The sequence below is a fragment of the Labeo rohita genome, chromosome 16, assembly GCF_022985175.1.
Source record: "Labeo rohita strain BAU-BD-2019 chromosome 16, IGBB_LRoh.1.0, whole genome shotgun sequence".
Taxonomy (NCBI): domain Eukaryota; kingdom Metazoa; phylum Chordata; class Actinopteri; order Cypriniformes; family Cyprinidae; genus Labeo; species Labeo rohita.
Window position 1 is genome coordinate 25731255 of NC_066884.1, and position 25822 is coordinate 25757076.

Sequence of the window (25822 nt, forward strand, 5' to 3'; positions counted from 1 at the left end):
CGTGATACAAGCTCTCACTTCTTAAAAGAGAAGTCCACTTCCAGAACAACAATTCACAAATAATTTACTCACCCCCTCATCATCAAGATGTTCATGTCTTTCTATCTTCAGTTGTAAAGAAATTATGGTTTTTGAAGAAAACATTTCAGGATTTTTCTTCATATAATGGACTTCAGTTGTGCCCCCAATTTTGAACTTCCAAAAAGTAGTTTAAATGCAGCCTCAAAGGGCTCTAAATGATCCCAGCCGAGGAAGAAGGGTCTTATCTAGCGAAATGATTGGTCATTTTTTTTGGAAAATAAAAATGTGTATACTTTTTAAGCACAAAAGCTTGTGTAGCACAGGTTCTGGGATGCGCATTCACAATGCTACGTATTGAATCATTTTGAAAGGTCACGCCGAATGTAGGTGGATCTACAGACCCAGTGTTTACAAAGCGAACACGCAAAGACTAAGAAAATGCAAGTAAGTTAAACGCTGTTTACAAACAAAAAGGTACAACGTGTCGGATGATTCTGAAGTTGTAGGATCATCTTACCGACTCGGACCTTTGAGTCTCGTTCAGCAAAATGAACTAATGTTTTTTCGAGTCATTTCATTAATTTTAGCAAAATCAGCATCACGTGACAGCCCCATAAGATGAACGAACGACTCGAAAAACCAGAAGACTCGAAACAGGTGAAGTAATTCCAGTGCAGAACCTAATAGGATGTTGCACATGCGCGACTGAACGAATCACTCCCCGAGACGACTCGTTCTTCGCGAGTCACATTAAAGATTCGTTTAAAATTAACTAATCGTTCAAGAACGACCCGTCGACGTGCATCCCAGAGCCTGTGCTACCCAAGCTTTTGTGCTTAAAAAGTATACAAATTTTTATTTTCCGAAAAAAATGACAGATCGTTTCGATAGATGAGACCCTTCTTCCTCGGCTGGGATCATTTAGAGCCCTTTGAAGCTGCATTTAAGCTACATTTTGGAAGTTCAAATTCGGGGCACAGTTGGAGTCCATTATATACAGAAAAATCCTGAAATGCTTTCCTCAAAAACCACAATTTCTTTACGACTGAAAACAAAAAGACATGAACATCTTGGATGACAAAGGGGTGAGTAAATTATTTGTAAATTGTTGTTCTGGAAGTGGACTTCTCCTTTAAAAATAAAGATTTAAACTCTCAATTCTGAATAAAAAAAGTCAGAATTGTAAAATAAAACACAATTACCTTTTATTTATTTTGAAAGTAGTTTTAAATTATGATTTTTTTTTTTTTTCAGTGACAGAAATAGGCTTCCGTACAGTCCAAATCTGACTTACAATACTCTCTTCTACTAAACACAAAAGAAGATATTTCAAAAGAATGTTAATAACCAAACAGTCTTAGTTCTAATTGAGAGTCAATGGGAACCAAAACTGTTTTCTTTAAAATACCTTCTTCTGTGTTCCACAGAAGAAGGAAATCATACAGATTTGAAGCAACATAAGGCTGAGTAAATAATGACATAATATTCATTTTTGGGTGGACTATTCTTGTTCAAATATGTTTTCATTATACATGTACATACTGTATACGCATTTATTCAACCAACAAACCAGCTCAGCACGCATATCATTTCAGCATAGTCTGATTGCAATTCATGATTACGCAATATGAAATAACTAAATTAGTCAAATTAATCCACCTTTTCAACGCCTAAATGATTAAAATATAAATGCAGCTTTGCGCTTACAGTAGCATTGTGTTGGGTCAAGATAAAACGAACCTATTGAACGGCACCGTTTGATGTAGGCTGTTTAATTTAAAACTGTATTGTGATGGAAATCAGGGGAGGGAGACAGACACGGACGGGAAGACAGGGAATCTCCTTGGTGATAATGTAACCCCTCCTTCCCTCCCCCCGCAGCCCTCCAGTGACGCAGCAGTCCGTGTGTGTGAGAGAGAGCGGAGCCACGAGGTGCTGCTGCCTCAGAGGACGACGTCACCAAGAGCCCCCCCCTCCTCCTCCTCCTGGACCGGGAGGTAAGCAGTCGCACGCCCGCTCTCACATGCGAGCGGAGCTTGAGAGCACACACACACACACCCTTTCTCTCTCTCGTCTCTCATTTCTCACTCTTTCAGTCCGTCTTGCATGTAATCTGTCCAGCCCTGCCTCTTTGTCACTTTATTTTTATCTCTCATCTCCCTGAAGTCATTCTCTCTCGCACTCAATCACACACACACTCGTCCGAGGATGTGCTGCATTGCCGTGCGCTCTTTCCTATGGATCTGTTTGGCTTGTGAGGGATCTTAAACCAGAAGCTCCAGAGCGCAGAGAGAAGAACATCAGGCTGTTGCACGAAGTCTCCTCGATTCCTCCAGGTCAATGTGGTGAGCCGGCGCCGATGCCGACATGGGCAGCAGGCGTGCAGTGGCCCCGGACCCGCGCCTGGAAAGCAGGTTAATGCCGGCTGCTTTGGTGGAACAGGAGGAAGACGAGGATGAGGACGAGTCTTCTGATACCAGCAGCACTGACCGAGCTACCGTGCCCACGTTCGACGTGCCGTATTTCCGTTACATTGATGAGGAGGGCACGGAGGAAGAGGGCGAGGAGGAAGGCTGGTGCAGCAGTCGCTCCCTGTCCTCAATCGAAGAGGAAGACTCCAGTGACTCTTCTGTCTCCCACAGGTACGCTGCTGTCCCTGCCGCCCCCGAAAAGGTTCTGGAGCATCTGCTGGGCCACCTGAGGCTGGATGAGGAGCAGAAGGGTCCACAGAGCAGAGAGACCGGTAAGTCGTCACCTTTCACCTCAGCGGTGACACACATGTGGGGTCAGGTGTCATCTGCAGACTTTCTGAACTGATTTTAAGGCAAAATCTGACAGGTGTTTTTGGATTCTACAGGAATAATCTGTATACTCTACATGACAAAAAAATGTATTTTAAAGAACATATGCTCACCAAGCCTGCATTTATTTGATCCAAAGTAAAATTTTGAAATATTTTTACTATTTAAAATACCTGCTTTCTATTCGAATATATTTTAAAATGTAATTTATTCCTGTGATCAAAGCTGAATTTTCAACATCATTACTCAAGTCTTTATAGTCACATGATCCTTCAGAAATCATTCTAATATTCTGATTTGCTGTCCAAGAATCAATTTTATTATTATTATCAATATTTAAAACAGCTGAGTACATTTTTTCAGGATTCTTTGTTGAATAGAAAGATCCAAAGATCAGCATTTATCTGAAATAAAAAGCTTTTGTAACATTTATAACATTATACAGTTCAAAAGCTTGGAGTCAGTATTTTTATTTATATATATATATATATATATATATATATATATATATATATATAGACATATAGACATTTATAAAAGACATTTATAATGTTGCAAAGGATTTCTATTTCAGATACATGCTGTTCTTCTGAACTTTCTATTCATCATAGAAACCTGAAAACAATTCTACTTTTCAACAACAATAATAATAATAATAATAAATGTGTTTTTTTTTTTTTTTTTTTTTTTTTAGCAGAAAATCAGAATATTAGAATTATTTCTGAATGATCATGTGACTGGAGTAATGATAAAAATGGTAAAAAAAAAATGTAAAAAATGGTAAAAAAAAAACAAAAAACTTTTGACTGGTAGTGTATTTTTTACTCATGCTGAAATATAGAAATATACTATAGAAATCTCAAAACAAGGTTGTTATTGTTAACCAAAATTGGTCACGCTTTTTGTCTTAAAAGATATAAAATTTCAAGCTAAGGTACTAAAATTACTAAAACTAAAACTGGAAATATAAAATAAAATAGAAATAAAAAATAGAAAGCTGTTATAAAAAATGTTATAAATAAATACAGTTACAACCTGAATTACATTTAAAATGATAACTGAAAATATAAAAATAAATTTCAAGACATTAAGAAATACTATAACAGTATATAATACTAGACCAATTTATATTAAATAATAATTTAATCATCGTTCTGAATATGATCGTCCCTTCTAGTTCATCCAAAAATAAAAAAATTCACACCTTCATGGTGTCCAAACCTTGAATGATTTGCTTTCTTCTATGGAAAACAAAAAGATATTTTTAAAAATGTGTTTTTTCTTCCATACAGTGAAAGTCAATGGGGTCCAATGTGTTTTGGGCTTCACTGGCTTTCATCATATAAACAAAACAGTTTGAAATTTGTTCAAAATGTCTTCTTTTGTGTTCTGCAGAAGAAAGAAAGTCAGTCAGGGTTGGTATTGAAAGTGAGTAAATGATAATAGACATTTTGAATCAAGTCCCAGGACCAGCAAGAAAAATAAATAAATGCTATTTTTCCCCCAACCAATTATGCATTTTAAATTCTGTGGCACAAACATCCATTAACATTGTCTCTTGCTGTACGGTATAGTCTAAAAATGTTGTTGCATGTGTTTCAAACAGCAGTATATCTTCTGGTTTTGTTTTTGAGCTCTAATGTTAATGATGTGATAGTGGTGATCTGCTTTTAGCTGACTGCCCCTCTATATTCTATCCTGCTGGTACTGAGTTATTATCTCCTGCTGGCTTCAGTGCCCTGCCGTCATGGATGGCACACTCCACGTTTAGCTGGGAACAGTTAAACAAAGTGGGCAGGCTGTGGGGTACTTCCACCTATTGGGATGCACATTATATTGTTTATCATTTAAATACTTTGAATTCTTGAATGATGATAGCATAATCATATCTGGGTCATATGAGATAAAACTGTAGTACTTTTAGAGACGTAGTTATTCTGCCTCCGAGGCGTACATCTTTTTGGATTTTCCAGTAGGAATGGTTGTTGCAAAAGTATTGATTTGGAATCTCCATAGGGAACTAAACATCTCTGTAGCCCTGAAGCCATTAGGTCTGGGTCAAATATGGAGTGAAACGCTGGGATTTGTTAGTCTTATAAAGCATTCACAGTCATGTTTTAGAAGCTGAACAAAGAAACAGATTCATTTTCAAGTTTATTTACAGTAGTTTAAGTGCACTTTGAATTGCTGAAGTGGTGTGTGTTAGATATCAAGCTATTATGTCTCTCAGACAAGATTAGAGGAATGAGTAAGTGTTCTTCCCCTCAGAAAAAGCCTGACTCTGCGGAGGCTGGCCCCCCTCCCTTTGCATAGCGAGCCAGTCCAGCGAGTTCTAACCTCATTAAAGACATTGATAGCTAATCGCTATAGTTCAGCTCACTTCTCTGTTGTGCGCACAGTCTGTCTGTTTAAATCCTAATGCAGTCCTTCTGTCTGCTTTCAATGCAATTCTAGAACTCTCTTCCACTGCTGAACACAGGAAACAATGTCGTTTGTACAGCCACTACTTATACTCGTATTAATTAACAAAAAGAGTACATGTATCGTGGAGTATGAATAGTTTTAAAGAGATAATTCACCCAAAAATTAAAATTCAGTTACTATTTGTTACCAAAATTGTGATTTGAACACTCTCGCGTTGTTCCAAACCTGTATGGTTGATTTTCTTCTGTGGAGCACAATGCAATGCAAGTGGATGGGGACTGGAGTTTTTAAACTCCAAAGACAGAAAAAAAAAACAGAAAACTGTATTTCAAGTTATCCGAAGCCGTACAAAAAATATGTACAGTTGAAGTCAAAAGTTTTCATACACCTTGCAGAATCTGCAAAATGTTAATTATTTTACCAAAATAAGAGGGATCATACAAAATGCATGTTATTTTTTATTTAGTACTGACCTGAATAAGATATTTTACATGAAAGATGTTTACATATAGTCCACAAAAGAAAATAATAGTTGAATTTATAAAAATGACCCTGTTCAAAAATTGACATACACTTGATTCCTAATACTGTGTTGTTACGTGAATGATCCACAGCTGTTTATTTATTTATTTAATTATTTATTTTGGTTGTTTAGTGAGTCCCATGTTTGTCATGAACAGTTAAACTGCCTGCTGTTCTTCAGAAAAAATCTTCAGGTCCCACAAATTCTTTTTTTTTTGTGTGTGTGTATGTGAACCCTTTCCAACAATGACTGTATGATTTTGAAATCCATCTTTTCACGCTGAGGACAACTGAGGGACTCATATGCAACTATTACAGAAGGTTCAAACACTCACTGATGTTCCAGAAGGAGAAACAATGCATTAAGAGCCGGGGGGTGAAAACTTTTGAAACAGAAAGAAAATGTGTACATTTTTCTTACTTTGCCTAAATATCATATCTTTTTCACTTTGTACTGCCCTTCAGAAGATACTTACCTGTTTCCCAGATGACAAAATAAGTGAAATTTACCCTGATCTTCAAATTCGCATCATGCATCATTTTTCCTTCTGGAGCATCAGTGAGTGTTTGAACCTTCTGTAATAGTTGCGTATGAGCCCCTTAGTTGTCCTCGGTGCGAAAAGATGGATCTCAAAATCAGTCATTGTTGGAAAGTCTTTCATTGTATGTTAAAGAGCAGCTTGGACATTCTGCTAAACGTCTCCGTTTGTGTCCTACACAAGAAAGCAAGCCATGCATCTTCTGAAACACACAAATTGTGATATAAATAAATTTTGTAGTTGAACTGTTCCTCTGAAAGCTTTGTGCTGATGAAGTACATCTCTTATTGTCACCTTTCTACTATAAACAAACAAAGATTTGTAGGTGTTGTCAGAATTAACAATGACATATTGGTGGTAGAAAAGGCCGCCGTGATCTATGAACTGTCAGATGAAGTGGATTCACTCCTAACTGCCTGGTAAGCTCTATTCTATTGGGAGGGTTTTGTCCACAATATAAAGCTAGTATGGTTTAAATGGTATGACAGGTAATAAATGAGGTTTCTTAATGCAGTTTATGAAATGCATTGTCACTGCATTGGCTCAGAATGCCTAGTGATCCATACATAGTTTTTCGAACGCATTGCATGCGTCTGTGTATGTGTATATTTCTTTGTATTGGTACAGAATTGTGTGTTCTTGTGAACAGAGAGAGACAAAGAAAGACTCAGACAGACAGAAGGAGAGACAGAGATTCCCAGAGGACAGGTCTCGGGGGATATGAAGCTTGCCGGTGTATTATGTGGGATTGTCATGCTTGCACTCCCCCTCACATGTGTAGGGAGTTTGATATGGCTCAGTATTGATTTCATACAGCTTCTGATGTATCCATCAGCTGATCCCATATGAATTCCGTGTTTACATCCTGCAGGACAGACAGCTTCTGTACACAAAGGGATTTAAATGTTTGTTGTTTAACGTATGAAGCCAAAGGGGTGCAGTTAAAGTATTGATTTGTTTATGAAGAGCAGACGTTGTTTTATTGTTTTCCAAATGAAAGGTATCCAGTCAGCTGTATCTCCCTGCAGAGCTGGAGCTCTTGGCATCTTGCGATGCTAATAAATACAGGAACAAGAAGATGTGCAGTGAAAGAAAGAGAGTGGTAGTGGTTTTGATTCAGTGCTTTTATTTGGTTTGTTAAAAAAGATTTTATGGTCAGACATGCAAGAAATTGTACAATTTTACAACAGTCATTCATTCTGAATCACTGTGTGTTTTGTTTTGTGTTTTCTGCTTCTAGTTTGTGTGTGTTTGCATGAGGTTGAAGGATTCCAGGAGAATTCTGCCGGTAGCAAAGAAACAGATGGGTTGAGGAAGAAATCTGATCAATTTCATTGCCGATCCGTCTTTGATTATTTCGGTGATAATGTTTATTGATCCTTAAGCCAAGAGGCTGGATTGGTTTATTGTATTTTTGGATTCAAGCATGTGTTCGATGAATGTTTCCTTTGTGTCCAGTATGGACCATTTTCTCCAGTAATTTTCAGTGCTCCGCATATAATCATGAAAAGTCCATTTACAGATCAATTGTCTGATGTTGCACGCTGGTAAAAGTTTATATGTGACCCTGGACCACAAAACCAGTCTTAAGTCGCTGGGGTATATTTGTAGCCAAAAATACATTTGTATGGGTCAAAATTATTGATTTTTCTTTTATGCCAGAAATCATTAGGAAATTCATTAGGAAGTAAAGATCATGTTCCACAAAGATATTTTTTAAAATTCTATTTTTCTACTGTAAATAGATCAAAATTTAATTTGTGATTTAGCAATATGCATTTTTAAGAACTTCATTTGGAGATATTATACATTTGGATATTATTTATTTATTTATTTTATTTTTAATAAAGTAAATTAATAATTTTATTCAGCAAAGACACGTTTTGTTTTGGGACTTTTTAATTTAAAATTAAAATTGGATATAAAAATAAAAAAAGATAAATACAAATAAATTTCCAAATACATTACTATTCAAAACTGTAGGGTCAGTAAGATTTTAGTAGTAGTATTTTATATTTATATATATATATATATATATATATATATATATATATATATATATATATATATATATATATATATATATATATATATATATATATATATATATATTTTTTATATATATTTTTTTTTTTTTTTTTTTTTTTTAGCAAAGACACATTTTGTTTTGGGACTTTTAAAACTGAAATTGAATATAAAAATAAAAAATATATAAATACAAAGAAATTCCAAAATATATTACTTTTAAGAACTACAGGGTCAGTAAGATTTTATTTTTAGTTTGTTTTTTTAAATGAAAGAAATGAATCATTTAATTTAGCAAAAACACATTTCTATTTCAAATAAATGCTGTTCTTTTGAACTTTGTATTTATACAAAAATCTAGTACAAATGTATCACATTTTTTCTAAAAAATATGACATTAATATTGATAATTACAAGGAATGTTCAGAACTGAAGGAAATACAAAGAAATACATTTTAAAATGTTAAAATATGAAAGAAATATTTTTAAATCATAATAATATTTCACAATATTACTGTTTTTACTGCATTTTGGATTCAATAAATTGATGAGTATAAAATATTTTGTTACAAGACATTAATCAAGTTTTGCTAGCCCTACATTTATAGTTTACTTCAACTTTTCCTTTAAATTATAACTGTAATAATGTCTCATTCAAATATTAAAATAAATAAACAAATAAATAAATAAATAAATAAATAAACCCTTTTGGATTTACATCTAGATTATCTTCGATCAGGCGGGAAATGATGTTGTGGTAACATGTATTTATCCAGTGTTTTTTAACACTCCGATAGTCGATACTGAACAAATATGATAAAGGACGAGCTCATGTGCTTCGGTAAGGGATGCACATTGGTTTTCCCTGATTCAATATCTTCTATTTCTGCCTTAAATGAAGTCAGTCACCTGAGCAGCGCTCTGGTCAGATCTGTGTTCAAGGCCTGCTGAGGGTAATTGGCAAGCTCTGGTCAATGAGCGATAATCAAACCCTGTCCACATGGTTGACGGAGAGACTTGTGGGAATGGCTTCATTGATGATAATAACTTAGCTCACACCAGAATTGCTGAACACTCCCACACGAACCCCGAGCATAATGGGCCCGAAGCTGTCAGAGCATATTATCCATGCTTCATGAGCATGATTTATGCAAAACGTGGATAATTTGAGTAAAAAACTTCCTCTAGACATCAAAAACAAAAGGGGAGTGAGTGTGCGTGTGTGCTTTTCAAGGATGCTGTTAAATTTGGTGCAAACACTTAATGAGATGGAGTTGTTTAAAGTCAGTCATCTGTCTCACCTTCTCATTAACTGTAACAGTCTCATTTTCTTTTTTCTGCATGCTCTGGTTTCTTGCATGCGTCTGTCAATAACATAAGCAGCTGACCGGGTCTGTGCCTGCGAAGCCATGAACTGTGGTTTCCATCAGCTGTCCGTCAAAGCATCAGACAGCAGCTCATTTGACCTCCAGGGTTTGCCTCTGTCATTGAGGTGGTCATTAACTCTCAACTTTTTTGACATCATGTTTTCAAGTCAAGCTGACAGACACTGTCTGATCGTTCCTGCAGTGTGGGTGGAAGAGCTTGAAAGAGCTTGGAAGATGCAAGAGACACCGAGAATATAGTTAGACCTACTTTTCACTCTGGGAGGAAACACAAAACATTGTTTCTGCCATCAAGCCAAGGTTTTTGCAACAAAATTCTCTCGCAAAACTATTTTGTGTAATGAGAGTTTCCAGATGTCTTCGTATTCATGATGATTGTAAATGGCATCTTCTCAGGAAGCATGTCCTGAAACGCTTAAATGTCATCAACATTTAGTCCATAATGAGACATTTTTATGACAAGTAAGCACATTACAGCTCCACATTCTTGTTACCATGATGAATGTTTATATTAATGAATTAATATTAGTCGTCAAACCGATTAATCGCAATTAATCGCATCCAAACTAAAAGTTTGTGTTTACGTAATGTGTGTACTATGTATATTTATGTTTATATTATATATATATATATATATATATATATATATACACACACACACACATATTATGTAAACAGACTTTTTTTTGGATGCTATTAATCATGATTAATTGATTTGACATCACTAATTTATGTTCTTATTTATTCTTTTTAAGTTGTACTTTTTTCAAATAATTCTGGTTCACATTCACATTAATACATACTATGTTAATTTTAAATTAATGTAAATTTTAAAAAGTAACAAAAAGTCCATGATGTATAAATACAACTTCCATATATATTTTTTTTACATTGCAATTGGGAATGAGATTCATTTTGTGTTATAGAAATGAGAAGTAGTATTTTGTAGAGATTTTTTTTTTGTTGTATGATACAGTAATAACAGCGAGTTTTTTTTTTTTTTTTGGTTACTGTAATGAGAGAATGCAATTTTTCTGTTATGGTAATGAGAATGAGATTTATTTTGTGTCATAGAAATGAGAAGTAGATGAATTTTGTGGTATAGTATTTAAAATTATTATTTTTTTTATGATACGGTAATTTTTTGCTACTGTAATGATGTAATGAAGTAGATGTATTTTGTGGTACAGTAATTAAAATTAGATTTTTTTCTATGATACGGTAATGACTGAATTTTTCTGCTATTGTAATAAGAATGAGATTTATTTTGTGTCATAGAAAAGAGTAGCGGATTCATTTTGTGGTACAGTAATTAAAATTAGATTTTATTTTCTATGATATGGTAATGACAGTGAGGTTTTTTTTTGTAATGGTAATGAGAATGAGATTTATTTTGTTTCAAATGAGAAGTGAATGTATTTTGTGGTATAGTAATTAAAATTCTTTTTTTTTATGGAACAGTAATGACAGTGAGGGTTTTTTTTTGTTACTGTAATGAGGATGAGATTTTTCTCTTATAGTAATGAGAATGAGATTTATATTGTGTTATAAAAAAGAGAAGATGCATTTTGTGGTAAAGTAAATAAAATTAGATTTGTTTGTATGATACGGTAATGACAGTCATTTTTTTTGTTACGGTAATGAGAGAATGACATTTATTTTGTGTCATAGAAAAGAGAAGTAGATGTATTTTGTGGTACAGTAATTAATTTTTTTTCTATGATATGGTAATGACTTTGGTAATGAGTTTTTTTTGTTACTGTAGTGAGAGAATGAGATTTTTCTGTTATACTATTGAGAATGATATTTATTTTGTGTCATAGAAGAGAGGAGGGGATGCATTTTGTGGTACAGTAATTAAAATTAGATTTTTTTCTATGATATGGTAATGACAGTGAGGTTTTTTTTTGTTATGGTAATGAGAAAAAAAAATTCTGTTATCTTAATTAGAATGACATTTTTTTGGGAGGGGGGGTATAGAAATGAGAAAGAGATGTATTTTGTGGTACAGTATCATACAATAGTGATAACATTTTTTGTTATGGTAATGAGAATTAGATTTGTGTGTGTGTTACAATAAGAATTTGGTGCAAAAAATGTCAAAATTTTGTCAGACATTTAACAGGTTATAAAATAAGGTTCGCTTATGTTTATCAAAAACGAATTTTACATTTTCTTTATTATATTATTTTGGGGAGAAATATGACCTGTATATGATATTCATAAGCTTTGTAAGAGTCTGTGACTTATCTCACTGAAATCTTTGTATCTTATAGACCTTACGCATCAGACAAACAAGCATGTAGAGTTTTGTCTTCGAATTTGCATTTTTGCGGTAGCTAGCTTTGCTGTTGAATAGTAATTAGCTGGTGAAGTGGAATTTCTTATTGCAGAGTTAATGAAAGTCTTCATGTACATTGTAATGTTTAAAGCAGATCTCAAAACAAATGTCAGTAGACTGAGAAGATTTTAAAAACGAAAGGCTGATTCATAAATTCATATGACCTTACCTTCACGCTGTGGAAATACAAATGGAAGACAAGACAATGAACACAGCGCTGAAAAGGGACAGGGCTACATGAGCTCTATAGAAATCTGATTCTGCACTCTCAGTCATGGTCAGTTTATTGGTTTGCTACATGCACAATTACCATGGTGTGAAAAAAGGTAAGTCAAGGGAAGTCAAGTATGTCTAATCTTTTGCTGCTCTCGCACTTTCTCATGGCAGAGCGTGAGTATTTTCCTAGGAAGGGTGGCACGTTGAGCTGTAGTAAAGTCCTTCATTCTTCAGATAATGAAAAATGCATCATGTTTTAGCGGCAGCAGAAAAAAATGAGCTGGAGAAGTGAAGTGCGAGTGAGGTTTATCTGCTGTTGCAGAGTGAGAGTGTTAATGAGAATTCTTGTGAAAGTGCCTCTGGAAATTAGCGCGTCTATGTGTGTGCGTTTGTAAACACAGCTGCTGATTGGATGATTAGATGTAGTTTAACTAGTTTAGCACCGTTTCGAGTTGCACAACACAACAAAGCTAGATCATGAAAATGCACACTTGCAGTGTAGACAGTTTCAGTGATTACAGTGGGACTGATTGAGCTTTGTTCCTTCAAATAGAGTGTGGCTTTTTTCTGTTAAAGCAGTTTGATTCGCCAAGATTAAAGGTGTGATTTTTGGGCTGTTAAAGGGATAGCTCACCCTAAACTGAAAATGACCCCATAATTTACTCGCCCTCAAGCCATCCTAGCTGTATTTGACATTATTCTTTCAGACGGATACAATCCGAGTTATATTAAAAAATATCCTGGTTCTTCCAAGCTTTATAATGGCAGTGAATGGCCAATAAAGTGCATCTATTCATCATAAAAAGTACTCCACACAGCTTTGTGGGGTTAATAAAGGCCTTCTGAAGCAAATTGATGTGTTTGTGTAAGAAAAATATCCTTATTTAAAAATGTATAACCCGTAATCTCTAGCTTCTGATAACTCTTTTGGTGCCTACATATAACCCAGAAGTAATAAAGAAAGCAGATTCAGTACTCTTCGTATCAGTATCGTGGCTGCTGTGTTTTCTGAAGTCATACTAATTTGACATACCCTGTTTTGCATTCTGTCACAGCGCTGGAAAGTATGCATATTCGGACACAGTGTCTTTCTGTGTAAGTGAGCGAGCACCATTGGCGGCGGTGTGTACAGCTGCTCGCGGCAGATTACCATAATGATGCGAGCAGTTCAGTAGAGCAGAACGCACAAAGCTCAAGGAAGTAAGTGTGAAATTAAGGAAGAATTTACAACAGGGCAAATGCAGCACGCTCACACCGCAGCCAGCAGGAAGAGTGTCACTAATAGGATTTACAGCTTATGGAGGAATCCCTCTGTCACTATACACTGCTTCAGAAAACACTCAACTCATTCATTATGCTCTCTTTCTCTCCGTTCTTGCCATCCTTCCGCCCCTGCTTCGCTGTCTGGGTTGCATAAGTCTAATTTAGCGCTAATTGGAATAAACATCAGAGCACCTTAAATCAGACTGTGAGAAATGGCTGCAGTCTGTTAGTTTGGCTCGATTTAATTACATTTTCAGGAAACCCTAAGACCTGCAGTTATACTTAGCTTTAATTTAGTATTAACACACAAAATCACTAGCACTTTATATCTCCTCTGACTCTTATATTGCACAATCATTTTATACAGCCTAAAAGTTTTCCATTAAAATATTTATGTAATATACACATGATTATATGTGCAATTATACATTTAATGTTATATATATGTATATAGTTTTATATTTGGATATTTTATATTTAACATCTAGATTTTATACTTACACTTCTATGTTTATATATACACAAAAAACATTTACACTAACATTCAAATGTTCGACTAGGTGCATTCAGAATGACTTTAGCATAAAAAAAAAAAATAATAATTAAATTATTATTTTGTGTACAGTATCTATTCAGAGACTTAAAAGTAATGATAATAAATATTTTTTGAGCACCAAATTAATATGATTTCTGAAGGATTATGAGACAAAATGGCTAAAGACAACTCAACTTTGCCATCGCAAAAAAAAAAAAATTCATTTAGAAAATGTCAAGGCTGTCAAATGATTAATCGCATCCAAAATAAAAGTTTGTTTATATTTTAAATATTTGTCTATATATATTTATGATTATGTATGATTTAAATTATAATATTTAATATATATATATATATATATATATTTCTTTTTCTGAAATATATACATGCAAGTGTGTGTGTGTGTGTGTGTGTGTATGTGTGTGTGTATATATATATGTATATATATATATATATATATATATATATGTGTGTATGTGTGTGTGTATATATAATTATTATATATTTTATATATATTGAATTATTATATATAATAATTATATATGTAATAATTACTATTATTATTTTTCAACTTTTAAATAGTTGAGTACTTGAAATGCAATATTGCATAAGATATTAAGTTTATTTGTTTTAGCCCACTCACAAAATTGTCGTTTTATGCCTAAATCTCAATCATATTTGTCAGATTTATGGTTAAAAGAATGTTTGTGCATCTTTTGAAGGCTTATAAATCCTTCATAATGATGGTTTGAGGGACAAATCTGATCAATTTCATTACCAGTTCATATTTGATTTTGGCGATAATGTTTATTGATTCTCTAGTCAAGAGGGTGAATTAGTTTATTGTATTTTTGCATCCAGGGCATGTGTTCGGTGAATGTAATGTTTCCTCCGTGTCTTAATATGAGTCATTTTCTCCCATAATGATTATAACTTCAGTTTAAAAGTGCAGAAGTCATTGTTTGTGTTTCTCAGTCTCACTGATGAAGGTTTGAATAAAGAAACTGTACAGATTAGCCACTTAGGGATATTTTTTCACAGTATTTTTTTAAATACATTTTTTTTTTTTTTTTTTCATTACAAATTATGTAATTTGAAAAAAGTGTTTACTTGAAGAACATACAAGTGAAGCACAACATTAGGTTTTGCTCAACATTGTTACATTTGTTGGAAGGTGTTCAGAATGTATGTTCAAAGCGTCTGAATTACTCAGAAGCCAAAAACGGATTATGATATGATGCGTGATTCAGAGGCTTAGATGTCGACATTCTGTCGATCCGTAGATCAGATGAGAATATCGATTGATGTCTGTGAGAGCCAATGGTGAAATTTAGATTCTTGCCGAGCAAATTAAAGCAGAATGAACAGCGAATGCACATCAGTCATTATGGCCTTATCAGAGTAATAGTGTCATTATGAGAGTAATAGTGTGTTTCAGTGGGATCAGCAGAGAGGTCAGGCGTATTAAGGGCCATTTAATGCCCTACTTATCCTTTCTCTTCTTGTTCACTTTCTCTGTATTTTGTCTCTTTCTTTTGTCTCTGTATTATTAGCTATAGGATATAGTGGAGATGGTGTGTAGTAGTGGTAAGGGCCCAGGAACCATAAGATCCAAGCCATTAACCAGCAGCATTTTTACCCAATAGCAAGACAGCTGAGTCCAGGTGCCCGTGAATTTTCAACAGCCGTTACATCAGTTTTTATGACATTAAAGATATCATTATGTTGTGTTGCTTTATTGTTTTGTGGAAACAGTGATACTTTTTTTTTATTCTTTGATGAATGGAAAATGAGAAAGAACAGCATTTATTTTTTGTAACATTACAATGTCTTTACTATGACTTTTGACCAATTTAATGACCTTGCTGAATAAAAATATTAATTTACCTTTATCTTACTTAGAGTATCATGTGGAACCCCTTTTCCACCACTGAATAAAAAATAAAAAAGGCAACTTTTTATCTTATAAATGTAAATTGTGAATTTACATTTAATTCATAATTGTGGAAAAAATCAGAATATATATATAATTGTTATTTTATCAGGAATTATTGCCAGAAGGTGAAATAATGGAATAAAGGATCCCTGCATAACATATGAGGTTACACTAAGGTGAATGATAAAAGGTTCTTTGTCTTTTCCAGAATGAAATGAATCTCTTTAACAGAGGTTACACAGCATATGGTTAAATGTGGCCCATTACTACACACAGAGGAAACGTTCTGTCATTCTGCGAGGCAGATAAGGATTGCCGCCATCGCTGCGCAGTGGGATTAAAAATATTAGCAGGCTTGCTCAAGGTCACCACGCACCAAGCGCTAGTTTCTTCAGTCATACTTTCACAGCGAGATGATGTATGAACAGCGGCACCGAACGCTTCCAGGCAAACACAACTCTAATTAAAGTGGTGCAATAGCAAAATGTGATAATGTAGGAGAAAGGAGGTCAGGAGGAAAGAGAGAGAACAGAAGAAAACAAACAAGAGCACATGTAAACTGCCTGTTGGGTTTGATTCAGCCGTGCTGAATTTTTCATGATGCTACATGCACCAGAGCCTTACATTTACTGTTTCAGTGTAGCTGCAGTGTTTTGCTTTAAAGAAATAGACTGCCCAAAATTCAGCCATAGTTTTTCGTCTGCATTCATCTGTCTTTCATTAACCGTATGACTTAATTTCTTCTGTTCAAGCTGCTCTGTTCATTTAGTGAAATGACATAGTGACTACAGATGTAGAAAAGTTTTTCAGTGAAATAAATTTTGGTCGGTTCTTAACAAACTCCTATTGTAGACTTCAGAAGACTAGAAATAGAGCACTTATATGAAACAATTAAATGATTAAAATCATTTTTGACAGACTCTTATCCTTATCCACCATCATTATACACTGACCAAAATTATAAACACAACACCTTTGTTTTTGCCCCCATTTTTCATGAGCTGAACTCAAAGATCAAAGACTTTTTCTATGTACACAAAAGGCCTATTTCTCTCAAATATTGTTCACAAATCTGTCTAAATCTGTGTTAGTGAGCACTTCTCCTTTGCCGAAATAATCCATCCACCTCACAGGTGTGGCATGTCAAGATGCTGATTAGACAGCATGATTATTGCACAGGTGTGCCTTAGGCTGGTCACAATAAAAGGCCACTCTAAAATGTGCAGTTTTACCACACAGCACAATGCCACAGATGTCGCAAGTTTTGAGTGAGTGTGCAATTGGCATGCTGACTGCAGAAATGTCCACCAGAGCTGTTGCCCATGAATTGAATGTTCATTTCTCTACCATAAACCGTCTCCAAAGGCATTTCAGAGAATTTGGCAGTACATCCAACCGGCCTCACAACCACAGACCTTGTGTAACCACACCAGCCCAGGACCTCCACATCCAGCATCTTCACCTCCAAGATCATCTGAGACCAGCCACCCGGACACCTGCTGCAGCAATCGGTTTGCATAACCAAATAATTTCTGCACAAACTGTCAGAACTGTCTCATCTGCATACTTGTCGTCCTCATCGTGGTCTCGACCTGACTGCAGTTTGTCGTCGTAACCGACTTGGGTGGGCAAATGCTCACATTCGATGGTGTCTCGCACTTTGAAGAGGTGTTCGTTTCATGGATGAATCCCGGTTTTCACTGTACAGGGCAGATGGCAGACAGCATATATGGTGTTGTGAGGGTGAGTGGTTTGCTGATGTCAGCGTTGTGGATCGAGTGGCTCATGGTGGCGGTGGGGTTATGGTATGAGCAGGTGTATGTTATGGACAACGAACACAGGTGCATTTTGTTGATGGAATTTTGAATGCACAGAGATACCGTAAGGAGATCCTGATGGCCATTTGTTGTGCCATACATGGTCCATTTTTGTGCCACACGCGAGTTACATAATATTACTTTTTCCAAGTAACTAGTAAAGTAACGCATTATTTTTTAAATGACAAGAAAATATCTGAGTTACTTTTTTTTTTAAGTAACGCCAGTTACTTTTCCCCCCATTTATTGATTAAAAGCTCTCCTGTCTTCATGTTGAGAGAAATCATGAGTAAGATGTTAGTTATAGAATAAATGTGAACATGCATTAATTCATCTCACTCACAAAAAAAACAGATTCAGTATTCCTCAAAATGAATAAAAACAGTGAAATTCAACTCAGAATATGATGCAAACCTGAAATACTTAAATATGTTAAATAATACAAATATCCTTTATGCATTTAATCCCATTTTATTAACCAATGTCTTTGCTGCCGACCTTCGATGATCCAATTCATTCATACCAATAAGCAAAAATTACTTAAAATAATCTAACATTTGTTTTCCTTTTTTTTTTTTTTGCTGAAGAGTTGACATTTTTTTTCTGTTCTACTGTACAGACGTGAATTTACTTTTAGCCTGAGGCTTTTGGTGTGAAAAGGCTAATACATTTGCCAAAAATAGAACTTTTTATATTAAAAACAAACAAGCAAGCCCTGCCCAGATTTGAAAAGTAACGCAAAAGTGAAGTCACGCATTACTTTCCATAAAAAGTAACTAAGTAACGTAATTAATTACTTTTTTAGGGAGTAACTCAATATTGTAATGCATTACTTTTAGAAAGTAACTTTCCCCAACACTGTTCACCGGACATGTCACCCACTGAGCATGTTTGGGATGCTCTGGATCGGCGTATACGACAGTGTGTTTCAGTTCCTGCCAATATCCAGCAACTTTACACAGCCATTGAAGAGGAGTGGACCAACATTCCTGAGGCCACAATCAACAACCTGATCAACTCTATGCGAAGGAGATGTGTTGCACTGCGTGAGGCAAATGGTGGTCACATCAGATACTGACTGGGTTTCGGACCCCCCAATACAGTAAAAGTGGCCTTTTATTGTGGTCAGCCTGTGCAATAATCATGCTGTCTAATTAGCATCTTGATATGCCACACCTGTGAGGTGGATGGATTATCTCAGCAAAGGAGAAGTGCTCACTAACACAGGTTTAGACAGATTTGTGAACAATATTTGAGAGAAATAGGGCTTTTGTGTACATAGAAAAAGTCTTTGATCTTTGAGTTCAGCTCATGAAAAATGGGGGCAAAAACAAAAGTGTTGCGTTTATAATTTTGGTCAGCGTATGAAAAAGAGCAGCATGAACCTTCTTCAAAATGACTCAGAAACAAACAAAACTAAAATGACATAAGGGTGAACTATTTCTTTAAAATCTTTAAAACATTCTTCATTAAGTTATGTTTCTTCAGAGTTTTTCATGATTTTGTGTAGTTTTTTACTAAAATGTCTAATGTGTATTAAATGTTTATTTTCAGAGAATCTGTTGGATGACTTCCTGCTGACGTACCCTGTGTTCATGTCCACCAGTGACCTTTGCCAAGCGCTACTTGGTCAATATCCTTCTCATGATATGCACACATGCTCTCATATGCTTCATTGCTAATGTTGTTTTTGCTGTTATAGCAAGGGTGTTTACAATACAGTATAAACAACCTTTTAAAAGTTTAGGGTCATTAATTAATTTATTTTTTATATTTTTAAAAGAAGTCGCAAATGCAAACCAAGGCTGCGTTTATTTGATCAAAAATACAGTAAAAACTGTAATTTAAATTGTTTTTTTATTTTTAATGAATATTTTTTTTTAGAATATAATTTATTCCTGTGATGGTAAAGATGTTTTTTTAGACTTGATGTAACATGATCCTTCAGAAATTATTTGAATATGCTGATTTGCTGCTTAAAAAACATTTCTTATTATCAGTTTTAAAAACAGTTGTGCTGTATAATATTTTTATTTGAAATTATAATATTTTTTTAACATTATATTGACTTCACTGTCACTTTTGATTAATTTAATGTGTCCTTGCTGAATAAAAGTATTCTTTTTTTTTTTTATTCATTTCAAATTTAAATGGTAATGTGTATATATGTAGCATATAATACCATGGTTAAAATACTTTTTAATTAAATATATTAACTAATTTAATATTATTAAAAAATATTTACTGTGTGTGAACTATATCATTAATATAATACTATTTCTATTAAAATATGGTAATATTTAATTAATAATGTATTTTAATAGAAATAGTTTATAATATATATATATAATAATATAAATATATAAATATATATAATAATATTTTTATATAAATTATATAGTTCATGCATTTTTTAATAATATAATAAACTTAATATTATAATAATATTAAATAATATAATAAATTTAATAAACCTATGAAGCCCAATTCCGCCTGAATAAAAAATGCAAATTTTATCTCACAATTCTGAGTTTTTTTTTCTCCAATTGCAAGTTTACATCTCGTGATTCTGACTTTTTTCTCAGAATTGTGAGATCTAAATTAGCAATTGCAAGAAAAGTCAGAATTGCAAGATAAAATGTCCTATAAAGTCAGAACTGTGAGATATAAACTCAAAATTGCGAGTTATAAAGTCCAATTATAATGTCCAAAAAATAAAAAATAAAAAAATAACTCAACTCAAAAAAGTTGCTAAATACTTTTTTTTTTTTGTTCAGAATTACAAGATAAAAACTCGCAATTGTGAGTTTACATCTTGCAATTCAGGCTTTTTTTCTCAGAACTGTGAGATATAAACTCGCAATTATGTGTTATAAAGTCAGAATTGTGAGGTTAAGACTTTTTTTCTTAGAATTGTGAGATAAAAACTTGGAATTCTGAGAACATGAGTTTTTATTTATTTATTTTTTGGACATTATAATTGGACTTTATAACTCGCAACTCTTTAAATTATGCAGTTCTGACTTTAAAGCAATTGCGAGGTCATATCTTACAGTTCTGAGAAAAAAAGTCATGTTGGATGATCTGAGACCCCTATGCAACTCTACTGTGATCATGCAGCACTATGTTATACATGTTCTTTTACACGATCTTATCAACCTGATCTATCTGGCGTTAAACCACTAAACAAATTCTACGCCGTTTAGCCGAGGGCGCGCAATTAATTCTCTGTTACTGAACCCCTGTTAATTTAATACAGAGAATTAAGCCGCAGGCGTTTCCTCTTTCCTCTGAACTGTGTATCTGAGCAGTCTAGCGTGCTGGAATAGATTTGATGCCTTAACTGCTCCTGGTCCACCTATTGTTCAAAGAAAGGCAGGATGAAAGAGGAGGCGAGAGACACTCTGCTTAGGAAACGAAAAGTGCTGCACCTGCTGTCCCAGTGGAGCTCGCTCTGCACAGACCTGCCGCGGGACGACGAGCACGCCAAACTATTCCTCAAGGTACGGATGGAGAGAAAAAAGGGAATTATTTTTGGAAATACCGTAATGCCACCAACCCTACAGCTCTTGATTTCTTAATGCCACGTAATGAGAATGAGATCGTGAGATTATTGCTGGCTTTAGAGGATTTTTAAATGCCTTCAGACATTTTCATTATCATACGCTGCATGTGAACATGTATCTCGGTGAAATGGTGCACACTTATCCGGTTTTGCTTTTTTTCGTTGCCATAGTAATATTAAAGGGATAGTTCACCTAAAAAATGAAAATTCTTTCATTACTCACCCTCATGTTGTTCCAAACCCGCAAGACCTTCATTTGTCTTCGGGAAAACAAATGAAGGTATTTTTGATGAAGTCCAAGAGCTTTCTGACCCTGCATAGATAGCAAAGCTACCGACACGTTTAAGACGCAGAAAGTTAGTAAGGACATCGATAAAATAGTCCATGTGATATCAGTGGTTCAACCTTAATTTTATGAAGCTACTTTTTGTGCGCAAAGAAAACAGAAATAACAACGTTGTACTTTTTTTTTTTTTTTTTTTTTTAAGGATGTGCTTACTACCTTTCTGGGCCTTGAACATGGTAATTGCGTTGCTGTATATGCAAGGTCAGAAAGCTCTCAGATTTCACCAGAAATATCTTCATTTGTGTTCCGAAGATGAACGAAGGTTTTACGGGTTAGGAAAATCATAAGGCCGAGTAACTAAAGAAAAAATGTTCATCTTTGGGTGAACTTTTCCTTTAATATGGAAGCCCATTTCCCCACTGAAGCAAAAATTAAATATGTAATTGCAACTTTTTATCTCTCAATTCTGACTTTTTTTCTCAGAAAAAAACCTAGCAATTGTGAATTATAAAGATGCAGGATGAATGCGCAATTCTGACTTTATTTCTCAGAATTGCGTGATGTATAATCTTGCAATTGCGAGTTATAAAGACAGAATTGGGAGACATAAACTCACAATTTTGAGAAATAAACGTGCAGTTCTGAGAAATAAAATCAGAGATATAAACTCGCAATTCTGACAACGTATCAGGCTTTTTTTCCCCTCAAAACTTTACTTTATAACTTGCAATTACGAGTTTATATCTCACGAATCTAAGAAGAATGTCAGAATTGTGAGACACAAATGCATTTGCGAGAGTCAGTATTCAGTCAGTATTGCAAGATATAGATGCATTTGGGAGAAAAAGTCAGAATTGTGAGTTTTTATCTTGCAATTCTGACTTTATAACTCGCAATTGCAAGTTTATATCTTGCAATTCTGAGGAAAAAAGTCAGAACCATAAGATATAAACTTGCAATTCTGAGAAAAAAGTCAGAATTGCAAGATACAAACGCATTTGTGAGAAAAAGTCAGAATTGCAAGAAAAAGTCAGAACTGTGAGATACAAACACATTTGTGAGAAAAAAGTTAGAACTGCGAGAAAAAAGTCAGTATTGCAAGATATGTAACATATTTGGGAGAAAAAGTCAGAATTGTAAGAAAAAAGTTAGAATTGCGAGATACAAATGCATTTGCATGAAAAAAGTCAGAATTGCGTGAAAAAAGTCAGTATTGCAAGATATAGATGCATTTGGGAGAAAAAGTAAGAATTGTGAGTTTTTATCTTGCAATTCTGACTTTATAACTCGCAATTGCAAGTTTATATCTTGCAGTTCTGAGAAAAAAGTCAGAATCATGAGAGATAAACTTGCATTTGCAAGAAAAAATCAGAATTGTGAGAAACAAATGCATTTGTGAGAAAAAATTCAGAATTGCGAGTTTATTTCTTGCAATTTTGAGAAAAAAGTCAGAATTACAAGATATACACTACCGTTCAAAAGTTTGGGGTCAGTAAGACTTGTAATAGTCTTTAAAGTAGTCTCTTATGCTCATCAAAAACAGTAATATTGCAAAATGTTTTTACAATATAAAATAATGTTTTTTTATTTTAACATACTTTAAAATAGAATTTATTCCTGTGATGAAAAGCTGAATTTTTATCAGCTGTTACTCCAGTCTTAAGTGTCACATGATCCTTCAGAAATCATTCTAATATGCAGATTTATTATTAGAATGATCAATGTTGGATAATATCAACAGTTGTGCTGCCAAATATTTTTTGGAACCTGTAATTTTTTTTTTCAGGATTCTTTCATGAATAACAAGTTTAAAAAGTACAGTGTTTATTCAAAATATAAATATTTTATAACAATGTAAATTATTTATTATTAACTTTTAATAAACTTTTAATTATTAACTTAATACATCCTTGGTGAATAAAAGTATTAATTTCTTAAAAAAAAAAAAAAAAAAAAAAAAAAAAAAGAAACAATAAAAATGTACTGACCCCAAACTTTTGAACGGTAGTGTAAACTCGCAATTGCAAGAAGAAAAGTCAGAATTGTGAATTTTTATTTGAGATATATAATATATATAACGTTGGTTTATTTTTTTTTTATTCAGTGGCGGAAACGGGCTTCCATACTTTAAGCCCCGTTTACAACCTAAAATGTGAATCTTATGTTCATTTGATGTTTGCAGACTCTGTACAGATACGTCCTGGATGATCTCTATGAGTTTCCCTCACTGGAAAAGGATCTAAAGGAACTTCAGAAACTTCTTCGGATGCAAAGGAGACAGTGAGTCACCTCATCGCCACAGTCACACCACAGCTGATGTTATATGAGTGTTATTAGGTTTAAATTATACATTTTTCATTCATAACTGATTTCTGGGGAGCTTCTTGTTATGGTAGATATTTTGAGATGCATTGATTACATTCGCACAATCACGTCCCTTATTCACGCTCCTAAAAACAAAACGAGAGCCAGAAAATGACAGAGCAATGCTCTATAAAAGCTCATCTACATTTTGAATAAATCATGCTGGAGTAGTTTTTTTCCATGCCCAACCAGCCCAACATGACATGGTTTTCCTCGACTTCCTCCCTTTGTGTGTTCCCTGGGAGACACGATGAGAAATGGAGTAATAGAGAGATAATAACAGAGTGAAATGATGTTACACAGAAGCTCTGTTGTGTGTGATTCTCATCTCACACTCTGTTGACAGTTGAAAATCTCATCAGTCAGTCCCAGATGACAGAAACTCCGCTGTGGGTGATAACTGAGCTTTAATTTGTTGAAATTGATTTTAAAGACTTGGGCTTCTTTTAAATTTCTCTCAGCATAAATTAACTCCAACAAGCCGATACGTCCAAGGATCTACAAAATTCACATAATTTTACATCAGAAGGCAAGGACGCACAATGTTTGACACGAATAGTAACAGAATTTAACAACAAGCAAGCTGAATTAGATAAGTGGCTTTGTAATATTCACATTAGACAGATCCGAGCAGAATGAATGAATTCCGCCAGGCCAAAGAGCTTTGCGTATGAGCTCTTATCCAATATTTCTGTTTAGTAAGCATAAGTCCTGGCGCTGACCTCTGGGCTATACATCACACGCCTGCTGGTGCTTCATGAAAGGCCAATGATTAATTAGAGAGGCATCAGATGGGGAATATGGAGACTATAAAACTCCCTCCGATTGCCCGTTTTTATCAGGCTGTTTAATCAGAATGAGGTGTGCATGGATGAGGACGTTGTGCGCTTTCATTTAGATGAGGCAATCAGTAAATCACGTCGTGTCAGACTTTAATGTTAGCGCTGATGATTCAGGCCTGATCTGAATGAGAAAAGGCTTTTTACGAGCGTCCCTCGCAGCGGGTGGGAGATGCCATCTTGCAGTATTGATATAATGGCACATTTATATTTCAAGTGATCCCTTTGGCTCATTCTTCTCTATTTCTTTCTGTCTCCCTCGTCTTCCTACCCCTCTCATCTCTCAGCACGGTAGATGAATACTCTCCGCAGAGGAAGGTAAGAGTTAAGACCGTCCATGTGTTACCTGCACAGAATCTCAGTGAAACCACCTCTGTACTTTGATTGAACTCTTTGTGTTTTAAAGAGGATATATAAGGGAAACATGTTCAGAAATCATTATATTGGTGCTTGCACATGCTTGAGACTGTAGGACGTGTAAGACATTTCTGGCTTCTTCTACTTCTATTATTAATATTTTGGTGGAACTGTAAGATAGTTCAAGCAAAAATGAAAATTTTGTCATTAATTACATGCTCTCATGTCGTTGCAAACATGAAATCGAAACATGAAATTGCAAGTTACTTTAGGATGGACTTCCACCTTAGAGTGGTTCACCAAAAAATGAAAATTCTGTCATTACTCACCCTCATGTTGTTCCAAACCCGTAAGACCTTCATTTATCTTCAGAACACAAATTAGGATATTTTCAACTTTCTGACCCTGATTGACACATTCAAGGCCCAGAAAGGTAGCAAGCACATCATTGAAATAGTCCAGGGGACAACTTTATTTGACGATTTCTTCTCTTCTGTGTCTCCACTGCGTGTGAATGTGCATCAAAGACTGACATGGAAGAGAATAAATTGTTGAATAAAGTTATTTTTGTTTTCTTTGTGCAAAA

At 34.5% G+C, this 25822-nt stretch overlaps 1 protein-coding gene across 3 annotated transcripts in view; it reads left to right on the forward strand.

The window, feature by feature from the left end:
• The window catches only part of rapgef5b (Rap guanine nucleotide exchange factor (GEF) 5b), an 84875-nt gene that overhangs the window by 41656 nt on the left and 17397 nt on the right, over nucleotides 1-25822 (forward strand). For 2 of the 3 annotated variants that reach the window (XM_051131406.1, XM_051131407.1), the window contains 6 exons: nucleotides 1903-2018; nucleotides 2664-2764; nucleotides 19380-19458; nucleotides 21184-21328; nucleotides 23859-23956; nucleotides 25167-25197. In XM_051131406.1, coding sequence (XP_050987363.1) covers nucleotides 1903-2018; nucleotides 2664-2764; nucleotides 19380-19458; nucleotides 21184-21328; nucleotides 23859-23956; nucleotides 25167-25197 — 570 coding nt within the window. Of the gene's footprint in view, nucleotides 1-1902; nucleotides 2019-2603; nucleotides 2765-19379; nucleotides 19459-21183; nucleotides 21329-23858; nucleotides 23957-25166; nucleotides 25198-25822 lie in introns of all 3 variants that reach the window. The other variant, XM_051131408.1, reaches the window with a different exon arrangement.